Source organism: Alligator sinensis, unplaced genomic scaffold, assembly GCF_000455745.1.
Source record: "Alligator sinensis unplaced genomic scaffold, ASM45574v1 scaffold569_1, whole genome shotgun sequence".
Taxonomy (NCBI): Eukaryota; Metazoa; Chordata; order Crocodylia; family Alligatoridae; genus Alligator; species Alligator sinensis.
Genome location: NW_005841914.1, coordinates 2,363,773 through 2,389,859, shown reverse-complemented (window position 1 = coordinate 2,389,859; position 26,087 = coordinate 2,363,773). Strand labels below are relative to the sequence as shown.

The 26,087-nt window shown below is 54.3% G+C and overlaps 1 protein-coding gene across 1 annotated transcript in view; it reads right to left on the bottom strand.

Annotated features, from left to right (window-relative positions):
• Positions 1 to 26,087, bottom strand: part of VWA1 (von Willebrand factor A domain containing 1) — a 26,343-nt gene continuing 256 nt past the window's right edge. Inside the window, 7 exon segments of the mRNA XM_025198092.1 lie at positions 1 to 2,015; positions 2,917 to 3,186; positions 4,061 to 4,333; positions 5,248 to 5,526; positions 14,746 to 15,309; positions 25,901 to 25,935; positions 25,937 to 26,087. Coding sequence (XP_025053877.1) covers positions 1,975 to 2,015; positions 2,917 to 3,186; positions 4,061 to 4,333; positions 5,248 to 5,526; positions 14,746 to 15,309; positions 25,901 to 25,935; positions 25,937 to 26,010 — 1,536 coding nt within the window. The 5' untranslated portion in view covers positions 26,011 to 26,087 and the 3' untranslated portion in view covers positions 1 to 1,974.

The window sequence follows — 26,087 nt, the reverse complement described above, 5'->3', positions numbered from 1 at the left end:
TCATGTTGTATATTTAATTTACTGCCTTCAAAAGGACATGTTACACTGGAGGGGAAGCAATGTTAACACGTTAGTACATTAGGGAGTTGTGCAAATGTAAGCAGTCTCCATCTTAACAGTAGGAATGAACAAGATGCTCTTACATCTCAGAGCATGAAAGCTTCAGGAGGCTGCATCCTTCCCTGGATGCGGGCAGAACCTCTGTCTGCATTACTTGTGATTAAATATGCACATCCTAAAAGAGACACCGGGGTCCTTTAACCTCTTCCACTGGAGCCAACAGAGACATTTGCCTCTCTGCAAAGGGTCAGCATGAGGTTGAAGCCTACAAGCCAACGTAAGAGCTCAGCACAAATAAGACTCAATCAGATCAAGAGCAAAGCTTCCTCTGACTCAGATGGAACGGGATCAGGCCCAGGGAGGGCTTGCAGGGCATATGTCTTTCCAAACATACGGCACAACTCTAAAATGTATCCCAGGAAGGTGAAGTAAGCTTTACATACGCAATGGAGCAAGCATCCCTAGGGGAATATATGCACATTGGCATGCCTGTGGCCACCAGAGGAGTATGTACATCCTCTTATGACCCTCTGCTTTAGAGGGGGGACCTGAACCAATAAAATGGCCTTTGCACTAAGGTACTTAGATAATCGCTGGCAGCCTCTTGCAAACACACCTCCCCATCCTGAAAGCAACTGAGCTGGGCCACAGAAAAGATCTAGGATTTTTGCTTCCATAATCACCTCTTTTAAATGCGGCACAGGCTGTGGAGCAGAGCAGGAAACCAGGACAAGGCAGCAACAAGGCAGCATGTGCCTGTGGCACTGGGGAAGGGTCTGGAATGAAAACCCTGCAGACCATCCAAGGCTGTCCTCTATTTTTATTTAATCTCCTGGGCTAAACTTGGCATCCATGGAAGGGAGTGGTCAAATCCATGGGCGCTCAAGCTAAGACTTCAACAGACAGGGACCATGGAGGCCTCCCTGCCAGTGTTTGGCCCCTGCCCACACCCTTGCCCTGGAACAACCCTACTGCTCCATACCTCAGCGTTCACCAAGCAGAGCACCAGTCTCCTGAATCAGACATGGGACCATCTCTGAACTACCTGTGGTCATAACGCCTCCCCCAGCACATTACATCAGAGTCAAGGTGTTGACTGATCAGTGACTCAGCCACTGAACCCTGGGTGGGCAATTGCTTCTCTTCTTCCCTCTTCCTCAAGACCTCATGGTTTTAGCTGGGTTTTCCCTGTGCACTCTGAACTGCTGTGTTATATTGCTGGTTTTTTCCACCTTCCACCCCAGAGGTGGTTGCATTTGATGGCTAATATGGGCTCTGTTGTAATGCATGGATAAAAAGAGCTATTTATTGTGGCAGTCATCATTTTGCCTGGTGTGATCCTAGTTCCCATGACAAGGACACTGCCTGCACCCCAAACCTGCTGAGCTCATGGATGCTATTCAGCCCCTGATGCACTCCAGCCCCATCCGTGGAGCTCCATACTGGAGACTAATTTAGCTCGTGGCATCTTGGACCCCAATGCCGAGAGCTGAAAGGCCAGGTCTTCGCTTATAGAACCTGGAACATGCTTATACTCTGCCATAATGAAGACACAAGAGATAATAAATAGAAACCAGGAAGCAAGTGAACAATAATGAGGATTCCCTGCTTCTCTTTTGCATTGCTAATTCATACAGAAGAAAGGGGACGGGGGCTAGCACATTGTTTAACCAGAGCACTGCATGGTTCGAATCCATCCACCAGCCTGCTTGCTCTGTCCTGCCGAGCCGCTTTGTAAGATATGGGAGTGCTTTACAGTTTCAGGAGCCCGCTGGGCTTGGCTACAGCTAGGGGGGCTGACACCTCGAGGGACAGTGCAGGAGGGGAGCGACGTGTGGGGCTCCACCATGCACAGTCATTCTTGTCTGATCGTTTCCCCTTGCTCTGCAGGGGAACGGTGCAGTCCAGGGTCCATCACGCTCTCTGCCTGCGCGTGTATCCTTGTGCTTCTGTAGCTGGAAAGGACATGAGACAGAAGGTCAGCTGGGCTGGTAAGGACAAAGCGGTAGAGGGTTTGCAGCTCTGACGGACCTTACCTGGGGGTATCTCTGGCCCTGGCCTGGGCAGGTAATGTCCAGCCTCTGCCCTTTCCTATCCTTCCCCAAAGCCAGAACCCTCATGCCAGCCCCTCATCTCATCTCAGATGCTTCCCAACTCACTCCTGCCCATTCAGGATTGGATCCTCCTCCTCTACCATCACACTGAGCCCATCAGCCCCTTCTGCAAGCTTTTCCCTATACCAACATCCCTCCCACTGCCTCAAGCCCTGGGTCTCCAGTCCTCCCTTCAAGCCCCTTACAGAGCAGCCCCGCTCCGCTTCGCAGTGGAGTTCAGTTGTAACCCCAGCCCCCAGGCTTTTAGTGGGTATTAGGGCCAGATACAGGGTCTGCTTGAGCAGGTGAAAACATTCCCAAGGGTTTCAGGCAGTTCTGGGTCAGGCCCCTGCACCCTGGGAGAAGATTTCAATGCTGAACCATCAGCGACTTCTAGATATGCTAGTGTATGTGCAATGGGGCTACTACTGACTTAACCTCTGGGCAAAAAAGGCTTGGTTGTCCAAAGCACCCACCCTCTGAAACATCAGTCATTGAAAGGGGTCTCAAACCCTAGACCGCAGATGCCATCTGAGTCAATGGGTAGCTGTAGGTGCTGAGCACCTATGAAATCCAGCCACTTCTATCCCACTGCAGTCATGGCTTTCACCAGCGTAGACTGTGGCATGCCAGCAGCCACTGGACATTGGGTTACTGGTGGCCTATGGGGTCCCACAAGCAGAGACTCCATGGCACTGGATATTGGGAAGGGTGCTCCGGGTCTGCGCATCAGAAAGCTCCCCATGCCCTGTCCCCGACTCACCAGGCTGCATGTGCACCATGCGGCACAGCCCCTTCCCCGCCTGGTCCTTGTACACGGGTTTCACACACACTTTGTTGGTGGTGCCTGCGGCCAGGTCTGTCAGGAGCACACTGTGGACCTGAGGCGAGACGCTGATGAGAGACGAGGGGCCCGTCTGCCGCCGGCACCTCACGCGGTAGCCAAGGACTTTCCCATCAGCAGAGTCCCAGGATGCCTTCAGGGTGTTGGGGCCCATGTCTTCAAAGCGCAAGTGCTTCACCTTGAAGCCCTCTAACCATGGGAGAGGGCAAGAAGATCATGTTACTGAGGCTTGCTCCTGGGGAACTACCCCTCTTAGCTCCATTTTCCTTCCTTAGTGACTCCACCACTGGTGAGGACTGCAGGGTTGACAGCTCTCATGCCTCTATTTACCAACAAAACCAGGGCAGCCTGGCCAGCACCAGGACAAGATTTGCCCTGTACCATCCTTTCCAGGGGCTCCACCCATGTTATGCATGGGGGAACAGTCTCATCGCCAGGGCTGAGCCAGTCCTTAGCTTCTCCGCTGAACCCAAGAGAGTGGTTCTGGTGTCACGGACACTCGTCCATCAGGAGCTGGACTGTGGTGCCCTCCATCCCAACGTCCCACCACTCATCTCACTTCTCTGCAATGCCTCACTCTTCCATCATTCTGACTACAGCCGAATATCACCTCCTACAACGAGCAAAGTTTCGGGGACATCATACATGGGACTGCCCTCACATAAGGGACTCTAAGAGACACCAAACTACAGCGGTGGGACAGACCCCTGATGAGATCCCATTCCCACCTCTTCACTCTGCAATCCTCTCTCCTTTAGAGGCATCACAGTAGATCCCAACCCCACCCCAATCCTGGCAGTAGGGCAGACTAAGCTGCTCTCTTGATTGAGACCTTTCCCCATGGCCTACCTCCACTTTGCAGCAGGATGCTGATTTTGCCTGCAAAGCTGTTGGTTGGGGAATCCAAAATAGGTGGAGACGGGATCTGCAGCAACTGGTCTGGACAACCGGTGGCAGGAGTTTGGAGCCACTTTATGCCACCATTTGGAATTAGGGGCCACATGCGACATGATCGAGCCCATGTGGAATCAAAGCTGGGACAAGAGGGACACTGCTCACTCACCTTCCTGAGTGCACGCTTTGGCCGACAGGGCTCTCTCCTTCCCTGACTTATAGATGGCCGCCACTGTCACCAAGTAGGTTGTGTTGGGCGCGAGGTTTTCCAACACGGTGCTGTTGTGCTTCCCATCCACCTCCAGAAGCTTGGCTGAATTCCCGGGGAGCGGCCCGTACAGGACCTGATAGCTGACCACGCTGTCCGGCGTGGGGGACCAGCTGACACGGATGCTGTGCGGCGTGGACTCCGAGATGACAATCCGAGTGGGACTGATTTCCTCTGCCAGGAGAGGTGCAAAAGGAAGCCAACTGGACATGTTAAAGCAGCATAGTTTCCTCCATTCAGTGCAGTGTAATATACTGGGAGCCCAGCTGGCTTCCTGGCGTGTTTGCCAGCTTGACTCCGAGCACTTATATCCCCTGTCACTGTCTGCAAAAGTGCTGAGGAAAATGTACCAGAAGAAACTCTGTATTTTTCCCTTTGAGAACAATGGAGACTTGGCACCTCCAAAACATTTGGCAGATCCGCCTCGGTTCTGCCCAAATGCTCATGTTGGGGAAAAACATTCAAAAAAGGCAAACCGCCTCTGGTGTTTTTAATTAACATTTTCCAGCCGTCTTATATCACGAAGGCAGAACACACACAAGATATGCTTGAACCTGAAAAGTTTCTTTTGACCCCAAGCAATTTTCCCCATCAGTTTTTCCATTGTGCCCAATTTCACTGATTTTTTTTTTTTTTTTTTGGAGGGGGAATGACTGGACAAGCCAAACAAGCGATGATTTTCACAGCTCTAAGTAGCCACCCACAGCCCTCGCTACCCTCCTCAAACAGGGCCAGCTCTTGCTCTCTGCTCCCAGCTGGCCTGGGTGATGCAGGACATAAGACTGTCCTCAGCTCCTTGGAGGACGATGGGGACAATTGCCTGGATACTGAACACACACCTGTGTGATGCTATGTCCCTTTCTGCTGCTGGTGGGACCTCTTTGAGAGGTCACTGGACCTACTGCAGCCTCAGCTGGTAGAGCTGGCCTTCCACTTCAGGCTGCTTTCTCCACTCTGCTGCCGACACTATAAGGTCTAGGCCAGGGACTGCTGTCATCTGTCCAGACGATGCCCAGAACAACGGGACACTAAGCTTTTCTGGGTTGTACCTAGGAACCCCAATACACCCCCCCCGCTTCATATAATACCTTGCAGCGTGGTGACCCTGGTGGTCTGCGGTGGGATATAGTGCGTGTTGGACTCAGGGATGAGCACAACCTCGTAGGTGGTTTCTGGGGCGAGGTCGCTCAACAGGAAGCTGGTGCGGTCCCCGGACACCTGCTGCATCAGCTTCCTCCTGGGTTCGTCTGTAGGGGTGTACTCCAGCACGTAATAGCCGGTACTGCTGGAGAGAAGCTTGGGCCACATCAGGCGGAAACTACTGGAGGTGATGTCCACAGCACGCAGCCGTGTGGCTCGGATAACCTCTGGGGAGAAAGAGTGACAGGAAATCACCACGGGCCAGAGGGTGAGCACAGCTATCCCTGGCTCCCTGGGCAATGATTAGCAACCGCCGAGGAGCTGGAATTCACACTGCATCTCTGCAGTGAATCCCAAGCATGTTACAAAGGATGCTTTCACAGGGTCATTTGCCCCACTTCAGTGCAGCTGCTTCTGGGGTGCAACAAAGCAACTGCTCACAGGAGGAATGCTGCATGGCAGGGTAAGTCACATGGAGGCAATGGGCTGGTTTGCAGATGCCAGTCCTTTTCTTTAGCTATTGCAGTAGCCAATGAAAGCCTCCAAAATATGAAGCTGGTGCAAACTCTTGCAGTGATGGCCGGGCATTTGTAGGGAAACACTAGTGGATTATTTCACCACTCCCACCAGGTCTAAATAAAACCCCACTGTTGCCACAAGCGTGTCCTGAATGATGGGTCAGGGTGTGTATGGCAAATCTGTGTGTCTCCACGAGAGGGCAATGGAGACCGCCAGCTAGAGGCACTCTGGCTACGGGACTGCATGGTCTCCTGCTCTCTACTACGTGATACGTGGGGTGGCAGGGATGGTCTCCACTCCCAGCTGGCCCTTATTTGATAGCATGCACAGGAAGAGCAAAGAACAGCTAGGACCCAAACACCCACCAGCCAACACCCCCTCCCCTCGGCTGGTGCCACCTGGCTCAGGAAAGGCTTCTCGTACCACTCATGCGACTGCACTGTGCCGAGGGCAAGCTGTCCTGGTGATCTGCTATGCCAGAGGGCCCTGGCCCACAGGAAACCATGCTGAGCACCCACACACTTCATCTCATGGCAGTTGCTGGTGGTGGGGCTGCCAGGTGGGGCTTGGCTGCATCCTGCAACCCAGGAGCTGCGCTTGGCAAGTCAAGGGGGAGTCAAGCCTCCCAGCCCTGCCCTCACTCATGCTCCGTAACATTGCTGCACACCTAATGCCCCAGGCTGGCACCTATACTGCCTGCTAGGGCAACTCCAGCCCTGCCCACATCGTCCACCCGGGACCGACTGCTTTCACTTTGCACGGGGCGTGTTCTCTGCCTCGTGCAGCCGGTGCTGGGCCCAGCCCAGGAAGCCGGAGGTGACTGCATCTCTCTGGAAGCTCCTCTAGCGTGCAGCAAGTCAGCAACAGAGTGGGGCAAAAAACCCAGTCCCGCTGGCAGCTGTCTCTAGGCACAGTGCCACAGGCGGGTGACCCCAGTTGGCCAACTGGGAGAGAAGGCGTCTGCCCCGGCACAGCCCTTGCCCGGTTGGGGAAGGGGAGGCAGTCATGGAGGTCACTCTCAGGGCTGCACGCATGCCCCATTGCCCCATGGCATTCGGTGTTGGAGGCTCCCCAGGCTCCTGGCTGCAACCCCTGCCCCTGCACCACTACGGATCCCTTCTGCCCAAACCCTCCATCACCTCCTGTGAGCCCCATTGCAAAGCCTGGCCTCATGGTGTGTTGCACACCCAGACAATACCCTGCTCTCAAGCAGCTGCTTCTTCCTGCAAGGACCCACACTGAGGGAGACCTCACAGCCCCTCCATGCACTATCTCCCCCTGCACTGGCATAAGAGCCCTCTTCCCTGGCACCATCCATGCGACTGCACTGTGCTGAGGGCAATCCTGGGCATTTCACTGAAATCTACCCCTGAGTTCTCTCATTCCCCCCTTTGTCAGAAATAAAGCCCTGGAGACCTCCATCCTCCCCTTAGCCCGTCCTCCATTGGGAATGATGCCATGGTGATGCCCTCCTGGCCTGGACAGTGCCAGGAATTTGTGACCATTAACCATTCAGGGCTTGCTCAGGGTTCATCTAGCCTGCTGGCTTCTTCTTTGCTCCTGCCAAGCGAATCCTGGCATTGCCTTTCCTTGGGGACTGGCAAGGCTCCCATCCAGGATTCCTGAGGCTTGGAGCCCTGTTAGAGGTAGAAGGGCACATTGTACCACAGCTGCATGTGGGGCTGGACAGGGCCCTGCTAATGGGCTGCTGACAGGCTATTCCTGGAGGCAGGCTGCTCTACTGCCCGTCAGCTTTGAGCAATGCAGCCTCCAACCCCAGCAGAGAAAACCAGAGAGTCCCAAAGCCCTGACCCGGGTGACACCCACTGGGAGCCCTTCACACAAGCAGGACCTGGCACACTGATCTCCAGACATCTCGCCCAGGGACCCCTCCTCTTCACAGCACTGACCTTTGCTACCCAGAAATAAAAGCCTGGAGAACTTCCATCCTCCCCTCGGCCCTTTCTCCACTGAAAATGATGCCCTCCTGGCCGTGGCGATGCCCTCCTGGGTGACCAGAGCCATGGGGCAGCCTCCACAGCAGTAATCAAGTAAAATCATGGCAATGCCCTCCTGGCCATGGCGATGCCCTCCTGGTCTGTATGGTGCCAGAAATGTATGCCCGTTATCTGTTCAGGGCTTGCTCTGGGTTTATCTAGCTAATACGCCTCTCAGTCCTTCACAGCCTGCTTTATGGGCTGCACCTCTACAATTACAGGAGAGAGCCAGCCACCGTGAGATTCCCCCGACAGCCCAGGGAGGCTTGCAGGAGCTCCGGTGAAGGAGAATTTTCCTTCCTTAGCCTTCGCTAACTATCCCACTCTCGAGCGGTTACAGCAGGCGATGCTGCGCCGGGACTCCTGGGTCTAGTCTCAGCACTCGGGTGGCAAGGGACAAAGACGCAGAAGAGTTGTGAGGCCTCTTTTGTGAATGCCTTTTAAAAGCACCTTGAGAGCATCAGCGGGAAGCAAGCCAGCACGAGTCCTGACATCCCCTATTGATTGCACCTTCCACCTCAAGGCAAAGTGCCATGGGGAAACCACCATGCCCTCTCAGACGTGGGGAAACCAAGTGACTTGCCCAGAGCCACACGGCAAATCCCCGACAGAGCCAGGGGGACCTCAGTGCTGTACATTATCTAGAAAGCCAGCTTTCCTTCTCCACGTGGCTGGAGCCCCAGCCAGCTGCCTCCCACCAAGAAGACAGCCTCAGTTTTTCCTCTGAGCTGTTTCTTGGCTCGTCCAGCTGGGCAGGGACATTGCACGTCGTCCATGCCCCTGCTGCCTCTTGTTAAACACGTTGCCAGCCATCCGCACTCTCCACACCCTTCCTCGGCACCACGTAGGCCTGGAGACCGTCCCAGCACAAGTGTCTCGGCCAGGGTCTCCTGACTTGCGTGGCATGGACCTGCTGGCAACTTCCCGAGTGCCAGGAAGACCAAAGCCAAAGTGGCAGGACTCTTCATCAGCAGCTCAGGAACACTTGCTGTGCCAGCAGCCCAGCCCAGTGGCATCCGTCTCTGCCTCAGTTTCTCCAGCTGGGGTCCAGAGGTAAAGTGCTTTGAAAAGGGTGGGAGGAGGGCTCAAGGAGCAGCATCACCATGCTGGCTGGTCACGGTCCATTCTTGCAGGCAAGTTGTGGAGGAGACTGACTTCAGCCCTCCCTCGGTGCACTCTCGCATTTCTAGGTGACACTTATTGGAGGGCGGGGAAATGATTTCTCTTGATTACTGAGGACTGCTGTGGAGGCTGCCCCATGGCTCTGGTCACCCAGGGACACCGTCGAGGAGCCGAGGGCTGAGCTCTCCCTGCCCCTGCGCTGCATCTGGCTGTGCTCCCCCTTGCTATTGGACATAGCACCATCGAAAATTTGGTTGGCAGGGACCTCAGGAGGTCGCATGTAGCCGAACCCCCGCTCCAAGCAGGACCATCCTCAACTAGATCATCCCACCAAGGCTTTGCCTACCTGGGTCTTAAAAACCTCCAAGGATGCAGAGTCCACCACCTCTCTGGGTAACCTGCTCCAGTGCTCAACCCCCCTCCTCATAAGAAAGTTTTTCCTAATATCCAACTTAAACCACCCTTGCTGCAACTTGAGCCCATTGATCCTTGTTCTGAGAGCAGCCCAGCTCCATCCCCTTTGGACCCACCCTGCAGGGAGCTGAAGGCAGCTATTAAATCCCCCCTCAGTCTTCTCTTCTCCAGATTAAATAAGCCCAGTTCCCCCAGCCTCTCTTGGGCCCTGTAGGACATGTACAATCCTGCAGAGCCCAGCCCAGGAGAAGGTGCCAAAGCGTGATGTCAGCTACTCCAGAGCGCAGACCCTGGGCAGCCGCGAGCAAGGAGCTGGAGCTGGCGCCGTGCCACACGTCACCCCAAAGGAATCCTCCGATTGAGAAACACCCACCGGGCCCTCCCCTGGAGGATAAACCCACGCTTGTCTCCTAGGTGTCTTAAAGCAGCTCAGCCGTCTGCCTGACTCAAAAGGGGCATCAGCAGCCGAAGCATCAGGAGGCTGAGTCCCGCCCCTTGGCACTGGGCAAAGGGGAGGGCATCTCTTCTGAAGCCAGCAGGGGTAGGAACAAGGACCGGTGGGTCAGCCAGTCCAGCACCAGGTGCTACTGCAGGATTGCCACGGGGCACGTCTCCTCCTGTCCTCCAAAACCCAGGTTTAAGTGAGAGTCAGGCTCCACGTACGGCCAGGTCTCAACACCTTGTATCTCAATCGCTGCTGCGTCCTCCTCTCCAGCCTCGCCACCTGCAGTCTGCATCACCCACTTCTTACATGGGCACACGATTCACTCCCTGCCCTCCCTCAAACCCTCCCCACAGCTCCTGGGACAGCTTGACACGGTTAGGGTGCTGACCAGTACTGTTTGGCGATTCCTTCATCCTACCCAGCCTGCCTGCATCCATCTCTTCTCTCCTTTCGGCAGATTGACAGCTCATGGGGGCTGGGCTGTTTGTGCAGCGCCGAGCACGCTGTGTCCCGAGCTGGGTCCCCGAGGTGCTATGCTCACACAAATAATGATGTCTGAATGACATGAACCTTTGCTACGTTTCCTGCTCGGCACTGCAGCCTTTGGGCTGCCCAGGTTTCAGGGAAGAGTCGGCTTTAAAAAAAACCCAGATTTTCCTGGAGGGTCGGGACTAGCTGACATCAGAGCAGCCACAGCTGCTCTCCGCAGCTCAGCATCTGGACTGTGGTCTTGTTTTGTCTCCTGATGTGCTGGACTGAGCCTGGAGTGCAGCGTGGCTGCTGTGTGCCCCACCGCTGGGTAGAAGTGCTGTCCTGGTGTGATCCAGGGCTCAGGGGTGCGAGGCTGCACGCACTCTCTGTACAAAGGGGGTGCGTGCTCCTTGTGCCCCTATACCAGTCTGACCCTGAGCTCCCTGCACAGAGCAGGAGCGGAGCTGTACAGGGGTGAACATGTCCTGCCCCAGAGGGCAGAGTCTAACCCCAGAGGACTCACAATCTGCACTGGTGCAAGCACATCAGGCCAAGCCATTTGCAACCCTGAGCTCACCCAGCCGCTCTCCAAGCAATGCACCCATTAGCATTTTACAAGTGGGAAAACTGAGGCTGAGAGCCGCTGTCCTTCAGCCCCTGAAGGAGTCGATGGGAGTAGAGATCAGGAGGTTGGGGCTCCCCTATGTTTCAAACCAAGACCCTTCCCCCTCCCCGGCTCTTCCCGCTCTCAGTGGTGGCTTTCATGTTGGCTTGGCACAGAACACCTGGCCCGGCTCCCAGAGACAGCCCTATTAACTCAGCTTTATTATTTGCCTGCTTAGATCTCTGCTCCAACCTCTGAGAGCAAAGGAAATGTGTCTGTACCGCGTAGTGATTAGATACAGGAGAAAGCGTCTGGGTGCGGGGGTGCGGCAAGCTGTTCCTTTTATCGGTTGTTCCCCAGCTCAGGCTTGCACCTGAGGCTGGGGCTGCAGGGAGAGACGAGGGACTGTCGGCAGGGCGTTTTGCAGCCCGCAGAGATGAAAGCCAGTCCTTGCCTGGGCAGGATGAGGAGATCTGCCAACTTCCTAACAAGGCTCATTTGTGCATCTACTGGCAGGCTTTAAAATCAGTATCTTGTGGCAAAAGACGCCAACAGGATTGTGATGGTAACAGGATGCGGTGCTTGGGACGTACTGCCTGCCCAGGGCCCTGCTTGGGCTCCTCCGTCCCATGCCCGCTGGGCAGGCAGGGCACAGACCATGCAGCTTCAGGGGAAGGAAGGCAAAGGTGGCTCTACTATTTGATCAGTGTTGGCTCTTTTTCCAAAGGCCCCAGCTCCTGGGGTCCGTTTTCATTGAAAGCCCTCAAACCAACACATTTCTGGATCTCATAGATGCAAAGAAAAGCATGAACCAAATGTATGCTAAGGGTTGAAAGCGCAGAAAGAAACAGAGACAGTCCGGGCGTGTGTACAGCACCTGGCACGTTCTGGGGCACGTTCCTCCAGGGGGAAGGGAGGTGGAGGTCCCTGCTCACTCTGCCATTGGGCTTGGCTTTCCAAAGGAGAAAGGCTTTTATATGTCATGAGGCTGCGGCATCACAGGATCCCCTGCAAGGGCTTAGCTAGCTACTCCCAGCCCAGCTCCAGCTCCAACCACCCCGGGCCCCACAGGAGCCAAGTGCTGAATTAAAGCCTCATTTACAACTAAGACGGAGACAGGGACGGTGAATGGAAAGTCTACGCAGTGCCATAGTAACTGGCTCAGCTTTCCAAACAAATCTGGAGGTGTTGGGAGGCAACACCCACGTGGACGGCAATAAAAAGCTGCCAGGGGGACGTGCAGTGCGGCTAACGATATGCAAATGTGCACAAGACGTTCTGCGCTGCTTTGGAAATTTGCTCTCCTGACGCTTAGTTGTGGTTTTTGGCCACCTGGGTCTCTTTCCTTGATGATTTACAAGCGGGGGCTGGTGAAAAGCTAAATCACCTTTGGTCTCCACTGCGAAGCAATGTTCCTAGCCCCGGTTGCAACAAAGCAGGCTGGGTGCCAGTACGTAAACCTTGACTTGTGTGGGCAGGAAGCATCTCACCGGACCCGTGCTAGCCAAATCGGGCTCCAAATCATTCTGCTTGGCTAACAGAGCACGTTACAACACTGCACTGGAGAAACAAATCAGAATTTCTCTTGCTAGGCTCCGGGTCCTGCTAGCATCCACCACGCTGGGGAATTATTCCCGGGACGACACCAGCGGCCTAAAGGGCAGCACTTCGATCCCTCCATGGACACCGGCAGAGGTGCACGGTTGCAGAGCTCAGGTCAGATCTACTCTAGGCAGCATGTGAAGCGGGCAGCAGTGCCCAGCACTATCCAGCTACCTTGGTTTCATGTCATACCCACAGCCTATTCATGCCCCTGGTGCCTCCCTAAGACAGCTGTGAGCCATTCAGCAGGTGCTGAAGTGTTTGCGCATTGCCCGTTTAAAATCAAATGAACCCCAGATAACGCCCAGGCACATTTGAATCCTGCAGCGATACTTTGTGCTTCCCAGCTTCCGGGTTCCTGTACAGGCATTACCTGGGCCGGTACGATCCCTCCTTTACAGATAAGGAAATCTAGGCCATACCCGTGGTTTGCCAGTATAGCTGTACCAGTACAGTGTACTGGGAAAGGGTTTTGTGGGCATGCAGTGCCAATGTAGCTGCATTTCTATTTGAGGCACACAGCTGGCATGCTGTGCTGTATTTGTAACACACTTTTGCTGTCACTCCTGGGTGATCAGATAGGACACCTCTTCACACACCGGATGAACCCAATGGCACCAGCGTAGACATGGCCAGGGCAGCGAAGCTAAGTGACTTGGCCAGTGTCCCAGGGGGAGTCTGTGGCAGCGGCAGGACACGACCTGGATATCCTTAGCTCCCAGTACACATGTAATGCAGTAGGCCACACCTGGTTTACATCTCCTACCATGTGGACACAGTTGTTTAATGAAAGCGTAAAAAGCAGATGGTTACATTGGTGTCTAGGGAACCTTCAGAGCTGGAAGCAGATACCCCCACATCTCCACTTTCTAAGGGATTTGGGCACTTCATATCCACAGCCTCTCTGAAAGCCCCAGCCTTTTATTTTCACAATTCATCTTCTCCTGCAAAGTCCTTGGCTAACAATTAACCCAGGGGGTGGAAGCAGAGGCCTTGCCTTTAATGCATTTTTCATGCTTGGTTGGAGCTGTTGGGACCCTGGCAACCTGTAGCTGGGATGACTCACTGGAAAGCCTTGCAGGTTTCTAAGGCACCAGACAACTTGTTTGAGCTTCCCTGAGCAAATCTGTACAGTGCAAGCACAGGCTGTCATCAGTCTGCAGTAGGGAACGCGTCCCAGCTTGTTTCCCGTGTTACAGCTGCCAGTCCACGGCGATACCATCTCCTAGGGGAAGACAACTATGTGTCCCCCTTCCTCCTTGAGGTCTACACTATGTCTAGGTAAACAGGATCATTAACACAGCTGTCCAAACAGCCTGGACAGCTGCTGTTGGTGGTCAACAGGATGTCTCCCCCCACTGTTTCATGCTACTGTCCTGACATCTGCAAATTCAGAGAGCGGAGGACTCAGACCCGCTCCACATAGAGATGCCGAGCATCAGCCTCGCACTGCCAGTCCCTTGGAGCTGAGGTCTAGTACATGTGCTATCCCACACGGTGCTGAGGCCTGCAGCCAAGTTCACAACAGCTGCTAGGGGCCTAATGGTGCAGATCTTGGGAAAGCAGGGCTGGAAGAGACTCTGTGCGGCCAGATAGGTTCCCGGAAGGATTTCCCCAAACTCCAAAGCACCCAGATCTCACTGATTTGGTGCTTACATGAGTAACAATATCCACCTAGGAGACAGGCTGCATCTTCAAAAGCTTGGACAGTTTTGAAAACCTAGACCTTTGCTACCACGATGGTGCAGTGGTCTGCCTCTTGCCTTTGGCGGCTGGGCCACAAGTTCAAACCAGCTCAGGCAGTAAGGGCCTGGTTTTAAAATACAGAGGTTCCTGCTTCCATCAGTGCTGTTCACAACCTGCCCAGGGGTGCAATGTAAGTCATCTCTCAGCCAATCAATGAATCAACCTACCCCAGTGCCTGACACCCACATCATTATCTTATCTCGTTGGCCCCAAGCACCAACTAATGTCATCGCCAGACCTTGGAATCAAGCGTTCCTTGAGGAACGGAGAAGCGTGACAACCTGCTGAATGGGTTTAACTCTTCTGGGGTCTCTTTCGCACCAGAAGAGTCACCTCATCATAAGAAAAGTGCAGGGAGGGAGCAAGGGGAGCTTCCCCAGAGTCCCAACCCTGCCATTGTGGGCCAGAGGTCTACAGAGATGCTGAGAGGCACCTGCACCTTTACTTCTCCTACCCTATGAACCATCTGATGATCACCCACCACTGAAAAGCCATGTCTTTCCCCCACCCTGCTGGAGTGCGGTACCTGTGATGGCATCCCTTAGCTCCTTGGTGATGATGGGCAGGTCGTCCACATCCACGAAGTGCAGGTGCTTCTCAGGTGGTTGGCTGGCAGCTGCCGAGAGCTCCAGGAAGTTCCCCCGCCCCGTGCTGACGATGAAGACCGTGACCCCCATGTCTTTCAGGAGCTGCATGGGGGGGGAGATGTCATCAGTGGAGAAGCCATCTGTCACCCACACCAGCACCTTGGGCACGTCAGGCCTGGAGCCGGCTTCATCCGTGAAGAACTTCTCCTTGGCGAAGGAGAGCGCTTTGCCCGTGTTGGTGTCCCCCATGAGCTGCTGGGTGCCTCGGATGGCTTGCTGCACCGCCTCGCTAGACAGGTACCGGTCGAAGGGGAACTCTATGGTGGGCACCGTGCTGATGTGGATGATGCTGGTCTGGACGTCGTGGGGGCCAAAGGTGAAGGGTCGCAGGAGGTCCCTGATGAACTCCTTGACCTTGGAGAACTCGTAGTAGGAGACGCTGCCAGAGCTGTCCAGCAGGAAGAGGATGTCCCCCTCCAAGTCTGGAATGAAGGGCTGGGGACCTGGCCAGGCGAGAGAGAAGGGGAAGTTACTGAGATGGCATGACCCAATTCAAACCAACACAACCCCTGCCCCAGGATTCCCCGGGGAAGCCCCACGCCACCTCATTTAAAGCTAAGTCAGGTCTGTCTGCACAGGTAGAGACGACGGTGTGCGCAGACCCTTCAACCATCACCTCTCTGTGGCAGGGACCAACGCTGTGTACAGCACCTAGCACAGTAGGGTCCCCTCCATGTCTGGGGCTCTCAGTCATCACGAGGAGCTCATGCCTTTTAACAGCATCACAGCTGCTGTGCTGGGATGGTTCAAGTCAAATTTTCTCCTCCAAGCACCCGGCAGTGTTTTACCCCCAGATCGGAGCCACCAGAGGTTTTGGCCGAAAGCCTGCTGAAAGTGCTTTGAGCCGTCTAGCTGCAGCCTTGGCCCAGCAAATGCAGCAGCCCCTCAGTGCTTGGGTTCCCATAGTGCGTGCGCTGCCGTACCTGCTCGGCCCCATCACGTGCTCAGGAAGGGGATGGGAGACTTGGTCTCCCTTGATGCCTGGGCCACACCAGAGAACAGCCCTGTGCTACCTTCCAGGCTCCAAGGGGCAGCACCAGGACCATCCATGCACACACAGCACCAAGTGTGCACATATAGCATACGACAGGGCACACCTCCTGCAGCAAAGTTAACACAGGAGGCTGCCAGGCCACGGGGCTCGCTAAACAGCCCGGGAGCAGTCTCAGCCCTGCCGAGAGCCTCTTGCCCTCTTGCTCTTGGCAAAGACCTGTGCATCACGGCTGCCAGCTCCGGCCTTGCGAGGACCAGACCTTTTACGGGCATGCTGTGCACGGCCTCCAGATCCATCAGCGAGATTCAGGATGCCTTTCAGCACTTGCTGCTGATGAGCCCAGCAGAAGCAAAGAGGAGCCCTGGCTGTGGTTTTGCTCCCAAGAATTCACTGCCAAGTTCATTTTACCATCACTTTTTACACAGCTGGAGGGTGGGAGGGGGGAACAGGACACAGCAGGGGAGTGGCAGTCAGCATCACTATTTCACTAGCACCGAGAAGCTCCAGGGTGCTCGGAGCTGCATGAATACGTGACAAGAGACTGCCCCTGATCACAGCCCTTTATAGATGGAGTCCCCAAAGTCCCCACGCAAGGCATTTACTATTATTATCATCCTCCCTTTTTATGGGCAGCGAAACAAAAGCATGGAGACGGAGTTACACAGACAATTAGTGGAAAGCAAACCCAGGAGTCCTAGCCCCTGCTTGTCTGCTCACATCACTAAACACCAGTCCCTGAGAGTGATGGCATCTATTCCCTTAGATGCATGTCTCGTTGCACAGCGCTCAAGCCATTTTCTGGTGCTTTCCCATCCACAGCCAGAGGCTGGAAATGTTCTCGGCGCTCCGGCACTGCAAACGTTTCCAGCCAGCCCCAAGACCGTCCGTTGTTCAGACCCCGGGAGGCACAGAAACATCCATGCCTATCAGACTGACTGTCTTGGCCTAAGATAGAGCAGGCCATAGAGTCAGGAGCAAACAACGGACTCAGGCATCGCTGGGAGCAGGGAGCAAAGAACTGAAAGTGTCTTTCATTTCCTGATACTGCTCGTGGCCAGAAAAACAAGCTGGGCTTGGAAAAAATAATCAAAGATAAAGGAACTGGGGAGAGAAGCGGAGATAAGTTATAGCTTCCAGGTTCCCAGAAGGGGTGGCTGGTTTCCAGAGTGGGCGCTGGCCTTGGTCCAAAGGCCTTGGCCGGAGTCCAGCCATGGTGGGCATCTCTGACTAGCACAGAGAAATCAGTCTCTAGAGGCAGAGAAAGGGGAGGCTCTGAGCTTCCTACTATACTCACTCCAAGTGAGGGGGACAGGCTACACCCAGTGTCTTCTTGGGAGCTGAAGGGCAGGACATCTCGGGAGAGCTGGAGGAGCCCAGGGGCTGCCACGTAGCTGTGGTTGGTCTCAGTCTCCGAATTACACAGAGGAACTTTCTCAAGCACCCTGAGCTCAGAGCGATTCCTCAGCCAGCACCCAGTCACCTGGCCCTACACTGCCCAGATGCCACCCTAGGATGCGAGAGGGACCAGGAGACAGAGCCCTTGGAGACGCCTTCAAGTCTGTAGTCTATTATGACAGGGGTGAATCCAGAAAGCCCCTGAGCTCCAGGTATATCCAGGCCTGGAGTGAAACTTCCTGCCTGGGGCTCTACCTACTCTTCTCCTCAATTATTTGGCACTGTCAAGGAAGCTGTGACTCGTGGCCATAGGACACCACTGGTTGTAGACTGGGCAAAGCTCAGCTCAGCTAAACCGGGAGCTGTGTCACCCCTGGGAGGAGCTCTCCAGTTTCTTGTGTGCTGTCCTCCGAGGGGAAAATGTGGGGAGACGATGGCTGTGGGGGACGGTGCTTCACGATTCAGCCGGCGGGTGATATTTCATTCTGGACCTGTACTGGACCCACTGGGCCAGCCTGATAGTAGGAGGCATCTCAGTGCACATCTTCTAGAGGAGAGGCCTGGCCAAAGTCCAGATCATTTGGGATGGTAAATGAGCCCATGGTGCTTCCTATAAAAGATGGGGTGTCCTCTCTGCAAGAATGGAGGAGTCTCCTTAACAAGCCATAAGCCTTGAATCAGACCTTGAATAGTGAACCCTCTGTCATCCACACAAAATCCACAACCAGTCAAGTTGCAATATCACCCTGTTCTGCTGACCTAAATCCCCTGGACAATTTTTGCCACACCACCCGTATCCAATTTTCCTAAAAACTGCTTCTTACCCCACCCCAAAGGGGACAACGTACTAGTTTTCATACAGTCGCTCTGGAAAGTCCTAAGAAATCCTTCAAGATGAGAAGTGACTGCTGTTCTGTATGATTTAGTGAAAGAACTTGAGGAAAGTGGAGGAGGAACAGAAATAGATGGGAGAATCTGCTATGAGAGCAGCATTTTTTGGCCGGCCGATTTATTCCTAGCTGGGGGCTTGGGCCAGAATTGAAGAAAGCCTTTATAACCTTATGAAAAAGTGCTGTGTATATCCTCAGGGAACTCCCAATTCCAAGCTGCGGGAGATGTACTGAAAATGCTTTGGCTCGGAGGTATGAAGATGAGCCATGTTACAGCGTAGGAGCCTTTCCTCTCTGAACACCTGGCACATCACTGGATGTGGGCTGGAAGAGAAGACAGGCAGAGCAGACTTGGTTTATCCCCCAGCAAAGCTGCATTGCAACTGGCAGGAGGTTCAGACAGCATTAGGCAGGCTCAAAAAGCTACAAGATTGACTCAGGGATCATGAGATTTGCAAAAATGATAGCACTTTAGCTCATTTTTCACCAGCCTCCTGGTTTTTGCAGCTGTAGGGTCACAGGTTTTCAGCTTTTATCACTGCAAGGTCCAAAAGGGGACTGTTCCCCACCCTCATCCACCAGTGAAAGTTGAAGGTCTCCCTTGATCACAGGATTCCAGGACCTGGAGCTTTAAGGGGAAAAAAGAGATGCGTTGCAAAACTTGCGATACAATCATGGGAGCTGGCAATGAAGAATCAGGCACTGTCCGAGGCAACCGGCAGCCTGTTGTCATAAGAGACTAAGGACTGGAATAGCACGCGGTGCTACAGGCCAGATGGGAGAGTGGAAGAAACTGCGCTGGAAATAGGAGGACTGAGATTGATCTCTAGAGCAGGAGGGTCCAAGGATACAACAGCAAGGAGCTCTGCAGGTCCGAAAGTCCTTGGCAGAGAGTTGTGTGTGGGTCTAGCCCAGGCGGTGGGCCAGGAAAGAAGCATAAAGCAGGCCTGGCATGGAAGAGCAGGGAGGGCTGCACAGTGCAAGGTGGGGGCAGTGGCCTGCCACCGTGGGAAATCAGGACACGGGGGAAGGAAGAACTTCAGCCAGAACCATCCTGCCGTTCATTACGCAGCATGAAAGGAGGAAGGGCAGAGTGAGCATCGGAGAGAGGAGCAGTGAGAATCCTTTGGGGTGAGGCAGGAAGGCAAATGAGCAGCGCCTTGCTCCAGATCTGAAGACCGAACCCTGCTTGAGCCCAGGAGTGTGGAGAGCCCGGGACAGCACGGAGCAGTTAGTGCCCCGGCGTCACCCTTGCTAATAGCTCCCTCTGCTGAAAGAGGGGCACGGTGGGTTAGGGCAGGACAAAGGGAACTTGGGGGCCGAGCCAAGGATGACCCCAACCTTCAGGCCTCTGCAACCACAGGGCCCAACCCTCACATGGACTTTCCTCCACGTTGTGAATCCCTACACCAGCACCCACAGGTTTTCTTCCCCTCCAGGAAAGTCCTACTGCTTCCTCCCACTTGTCCCAGCCTCACCACCCTCCCTGAGCCTGGCTGCTGCCTGGTGTCTCTCTGATGCTAGGTGCTGGTGCTACAGCCTGGTCCTGTTTAGGCACCCTATACCTCTGCTCAGGCAAAGGAGAATGCTGGGCCTGGGTCCTCTGCTCAGGTTGAGTGGAAGAGACTCAGAGATCCTGTCTGATCTTCACTGCAGTTAATGTGTATGTGTAGGGGGGTGCACATGTAGGTGTGCATGACAGGTGTAGAGTGTACATGTAGGAGGGTGCACATGTAGGTGTGCATGACAGATGTAGTGTGTACGTGTAGGGGTGCACATGTAGGTGTGCATGAAAGACGTAGTGTGTATGTGTAGGGGGTGCACATGTAGGTGTGCATGACAGCTGTCAGGGGGTGCATCTGTGATGGCAGGGGGCAGCTCACCGTTTCACCCTATGGATGTGGCACCGGGAGCGTGTCAAGGTGCACACTGGTGTCAGGGTGCGGTGAGAGCAGGAGGTACTGGGAATATTAAGCTGTCTGCATGTGTACGTGCATCAGGAGTGGTAGGATGTGCATGAGGTAGTGGGGAGGGGGTCATGGTGCTTGTGTGTTTCACCATGTGCACATGTGTTAGGAGGGAGTATATCCAGGTGTATCTGGGTCCACGTGTGTGTTCACAGCAGGGGTGTTTCCATCTGTGCATGGAGGTGCGGTAGGTGAGTACACACTGACGGCATCAGTACATGTGCTCATGGGCGGTGGCTGTGTGTGCAAGTGTATCAAGGTGTGCGAGCATCAGGCAGGCAGTGTGGCATGTGTCACCTAGATCAAGCATTTACTTGCACTGTGTCCAGGGAGTCAAGAAGCGACAGGGCATGTGCTTTACAGGAGGGGAGAGAGGGAGCAGGTGCGTGGACCTGCTTACTCTGCAACCTAGAAACCAGCCACTGGAAATAAAACACAGCTCTTCCCCTGTTAACTTTACCTTTGCCTCAGTCACCCTGTCCTCACAGTGATCCTCCTCACCTGCTTATGCTCCCTCCCTCGGGAGCTGCACCCTGGGCCCTGGCTGGAGTTTAAGATACAGGAGCAGACGAATTACTCTTTGTCCTGGATTAGCAGATAACCAAAAGATGACACAGCCACACCAGACTTGCGATGAGCCATCAGAAGCCAAACAAAGCTTCCCCAGTTCACTATGACCCCATCCAAAAATGGAGAAAGTCAAAGGCAAATACCGGTGACTAAACCACAGGCGGGAATAAGCGACTCAGATCGTGTCTTCATCACTCCCAGCTCTAGGTGACCAAGGCCAACACTGTTTTTGGCCCACACTGCACACAACACCCTAGCACTGCAGCCTGAGAGCTGGCAGAAAAGAAATATATGGCAAACCCCATTTTTTCTTGCTCATAGAAACAATTTCACCTAAATGGGAAAAATTTTGCAGAACCGTGCCAAATTTCGAAGACATTTTTTGGCAGGAAAAATTCTGGAATAAACCGAAAGGTCGAAGCAGTTCACTACAGCAGGAAACAGAGGAAACAGCACAATGTCTGTTTTCTGACATGAATCCCGTGCAGGATTTCTGTCTTGGGAAACATTCTGACATTTTTAACATGTTTTTTATCCCAATTTGAAACAAAGTGGAATTCGGAGAATCGCCGAACTTCTCAGGAAACATGAACTGTGTTTCGCATCCAACTCCGCTTAGCAATGCAGACCAGAGATGCCAAGTCCGTGGGGGCCCAAGGGCCCTGACCCCCGTCGGGAAGAGGGCTATCACCTGTAATGCATAAAGCTTTCCATGTGTCCATCATTTTGGGCCCCCTTCAGCAAAAATAAAAGTCAGCGCCTATGCCACAGACAGGCTCACAGAGCAATAAAATTAATTTCTTGGGCATTATAACTTGCTTTTTCCTTGATGAGCCGGAGAAGGATGGAGCAGGCTAGTAATACCTAGCTCTAATGCAGTGGTTCTCATTCCCAGAAAGAGGTGAGGGGAGAGGAGGGAATAATTTATGTCTCCTAAGTCCAAGCTCAGGTCACTAGCCATGCTGGCCTCCAGTATCAGGAGTACCTCCATGAAAGGAGCTGGGCTGACAAACACCAAGGACACAAGACCTCTACAGCAAGGACAGTGACAGCATGAGCTGCAGTCTTGCCCTGGAGAGCCTCACCTCGGGCAGCCCGGTCCCCAAGACCTAGCATTCAGCATCCGCCTTCACCAGGTTGTAATTTAACGGAAAGGGGACTCTGGCACCACTAGTGTCCAGATCGATGCCCGCAGGAGGGACAGCAGAAGAGAGGCCGAGCATCATTGGCACCAGTTGCACCATCACGTTGCACCTTCCCTCTCCCGTCGATGGCCCTGTCTTCATTCTGTTTGCTCAGAGCAACTTGCATCCTCCTGCAGCTGTGTCCAGATGTGTGGAGCAAGTCACACAGCTGTAGCTACCGCTCTTTGCTTCCCCCTCCCGGGACTGCTGCTGCGTGCCAGCCTCAGCGGGTAGCATGGGCCGCTCAGCTGGCAGGCCCTGACCAGAGCTCTTGGCAGCCCCACAACCGTCTCCCTGCATGAAGTCATCTGTTTCCCTTCCTCTCCTCCATGCCCCAGCTCCAGCCCCAGCCCCAGGGGTGTTGCTTTTTTCCCCTGCATGTTTCAAACAGCAGCTGTGAGGGCGGCTGGGCCTGGCAGGGAGGGAGGATGGCCAACACACTTTGGTAAACAAGCACACCGCACATGGAGCCCATGGGGAGAGCAAGGAACGTGCGAGGAGGCAGCAAGCTCCAGAGAAAGCCCTGCCCTGCTAGGAGCATTTCGTTGCTTCACAGGCCAGCCCAGAATGATCAGAGGAAAGAGCCCAGGTCCTCACCGCAACTAATGCATGGCAGGGACCAGGCCAGAGCTGGGAGATGTGCAAGGTGAGATACCCACACCTACGTCGGGATGCTGGGCACAATGCCATCACCCACCCAGGCTGGGGAGCCCCCTCGTGCCTTGCTGGAAATTAGCTTGTTGATTGACTGGTCCTTCAGGACCTACCTTGGCCAGGAAGGATGTTATATTTAGTGGCCAACAGACACCAAATGTTTGGGAGCAAACATTGGTCCAGGCATAGTATTTACTTTATTCCCTTCCAGGGCAGAGAGTCGGGGAGTCACCCCTTTATTAAGACAAATGCTGTGCCTGGGTCACCTTTCCCTGATGCTCAGTTCCCCCCGTGCTACCAGAAAACCTTGCTCCCCTGGTTTTCTGCTTATGGAGCAGAGCTATGCTATTCTTCTAGGAGCATGTGGGCTTTCTGCTTTGTTTCTCCATGTCCCCATCTATATTACGGTTTCTCTGCCTCGGGAGATGAAGCTCTTGCTGATTCTTCTGCTGCGTATCGGCCGCTATTCCAAGCAATTTGCATTATGCCGCCGTGTTAAAACTCAACCACCCGGGAAGATGGAAAGGGGCGATTTCTTGCTTCCAGGAGGATCTCTGAGGCAAGGAACCTTCCTCTGCATCATCAAACCTTCCCAGCTCGACCCCAGCCCTGCACACGCTCTGCTGCCCAGCTGGAGGGGCTGGCCTGCTTTCTACATCTCTCTTCGGCCTCTTCAGAGCAACTTTGTTAAATGCGCTTTGCAGAACTAGCACCAGCCCTGCCACAGAAGATCTGGGCACTGGGTTCAGATCAGCCAGCACGCCCTCAGCCCACACCAGCTGCTGTTCCTCAGAAAGGAGCCAGGGACCCCCAAATGCAGAGTAACTCTAAGACTGGCAAGCCCAAGCTGTACACGGACCCTGAGCTCTGGGAGCAAACAGCAAAGAGCTTTGTGCCCTACAGCCACGCTCTCCCTCTAGCGAGGCGCGTTCGAGTTGTGTGTTGTGATCCACACAACTTACAGGGGGCATCAGATAAGTGACTGGAAGGGAGAGCAGAAAGCTGCTGGGATCTAGCTGGGAGAAAGCAGCTGGCCAAAGCTTTCCTCCTGCTTATATCCAGGACTCCCATCGCCACAATACACGCCATACTGCTTGACTGATAGGGGACTTGGAACCGGTCAAGGGAACTTAGTAGCTCCAAGGGAGATCTGCCTCCAGGCTTTGTGACGATGCCTTAGCCCCTGGTCCAGCCTGCCCTGCAAGAAAAGAGCTGCACTAGGCACTACAGCTGAAGAAAGCTGGTGCTGGGCTCCCTGCAGCCACCTGGGGCCATAGCGGGAGCTGAAGGGAGAAGGGCTCCCATGGGACAAAGGTACCAAAAGATCCCAAAAAATGGACCTTGCCCATCAGCCGAGCCCAGGGCTACTGAATACCACCCTCCAGATGAGAGAGAGGAGAGTCTGTTCTATGGGACAGAAAGGCAGGAACCACCTCCCTCAGGGGATGAAATATTCAGGAGAGAAAGCACAGGGCTCACACAGCAAAGACACCTAATCTGCCGTGCAGGCTGCATCCAGGGGCAGTCGTTATACATGAAATATAGGCCGCAGGCGGAGAAAGCACCAGACCTCTTTGTGAACGACGAGGGGTTGCTGCATCACAGGATTGTACAATCCTATTGGGTTTTCCTTGAAAACCTCTGTCGTGCTGGCAATCCCTCCAGGGGTTCAGACCACAACATACACTTTTTGCTCTCGTGGCTCTGGAGAAGACCTTGCAGACATGACTTGAGTGTGCCTTGCTGCCCTGGGCTCTCTCTGTATGAATGTGGAGCCTTGCTGACGCACAGAAGAGCAGTGGCCTTTGGTTCCAGTTGCTGCACAGGGTTGGGGGGTCATCTCCATCCCTGTCTAGTGCCCATCACGGAGCCTTCTTTTGGGGACCCCATTCCACCCATCTGGCCCCATGCTTCCTCCCCACCCCTTGATCTCCTCCCCAGCTACCTGGGTTAGCAGGCAATGTCCTCTTTTAACAGGCTACCTGATGGGAATGAAGAAGCCCCACTTCACTGCATGGATGGCATGACCTCAGGTGCTCTCACCCAGGTGCAGAAAGGCAGGTAGGCACAGAGCAGCTCTGAACTTGCCATCCTGCCAAAGCGTAGGGTACAGCGGCTGCTGTCGCCCCCGGACAGCCTGGCATTGGCTGCTCACACTCCCAGCCTCATCCAGGTTTTCAAAGCCATCTTGGGACACACAGCCACATACAACCGAGCCCTGGCACGGCTTTCGGCCTCAAGATGTCATTTGTACCAGCACAAAGTCGGGGTAAAGCATTGCAGAAGCCTGGGCACTGCTATAAACAGCTACCCAGGGCTGAGACAAAGGATGGATCAGGTCCCAAATATTCCTCCCTACAGCCCTACAGAGCACTAAGACTCCAGATTTACACCGGGGCTCAGGATCTAGCAGGCCACCTGCCAACTGCAGTGCTCCACGAACAATGGCAATTGAACGAATGCACCGAGGCAATCAGTCCCAAGGGCTCAGAAATGCTACAGGCCACCCAATAACTTCCCAGTATTGTTGACTTTAATTATAACCCGCGCTCGCAGGCTGCAGGGAAAGCCGCTCCTCCAAGCACACACTGCCTCTCACACAGCAGCTCTCCCCGGCCCATCACTGAGCACCCAAGAGGAGATCTCTGCTGGGCCCCTCCAGCGCACAGCCTGGCTCCTTTCTTAAGGTCCCCCAAGAGAAAACGTCAGAAGCACGGAGCTGGGAAGCACAGAGAGCAAAAGGCAAAGCCTGGGGCCTGTCTCCTACCCGCAGAGTCGCTTCAGGGAGGTGCAAGGCAAAGAAATGAAAAGGCGACTCATAAAACTTGGCATCTGTGTGCAAAGCACATTCCTCCCCTAGCACTGCAGCTCGCTCCTTGCTGGATGTTTCAGGGCACTGAGTGTTGCTTGGACCTGCTCAGGGGATCATCATGGATATTTCCAGTGTGGTAGGAATGACTGACAGTAATAAAAACTGCTGCTTGTGTGGGCATCAGGAAGTCCTGGCCTGATGCCAGGTGCTGCTTGCTTGGGCATCTTTATTAAGCTCTGCAAATTACCCCCCACTGAGAGAAAGCATCTGGGACCCTGATCTTGAGTTGGGCTCTGCTGGGTCAGGAGCCTCCTGAAGTCAACAGCAAAGCACTGTTCAACTTCAGCCGAGATAGGGCCTCTGCTCTCTGATGTCCCCTCTCCCAGGACCGCAGCGTCTGAGGGTTGCTTACTCAGGTGGGCTAGAAGTTCAGCTCTCGTGCAGGGACAGCCCAGCAAAATCCACCTGTCCCTGCTACTGCTATCAACAGCCAAAGAACTGAACTTTTTCTCCCCTTTTCCCCAGCCAAGAACAAAACCGATGCCGTTGTCAGAACATTTCTCATTACCTGTTCCTGCTGTGCGGGACACTCCTGATGGCTGAGACGCAGTTGTAATACCCCCCTGCCACCTCTTCTTTCCCACTTCGCTTACTTAAAGTGACAGCACTTAAGTCCATTTTCCCCCATCCCGCCTGGGTCTTTCACACCGCCCCAGAAGGAAAACTTTATAGGAGGGGGAGAACACGGTTGTTCC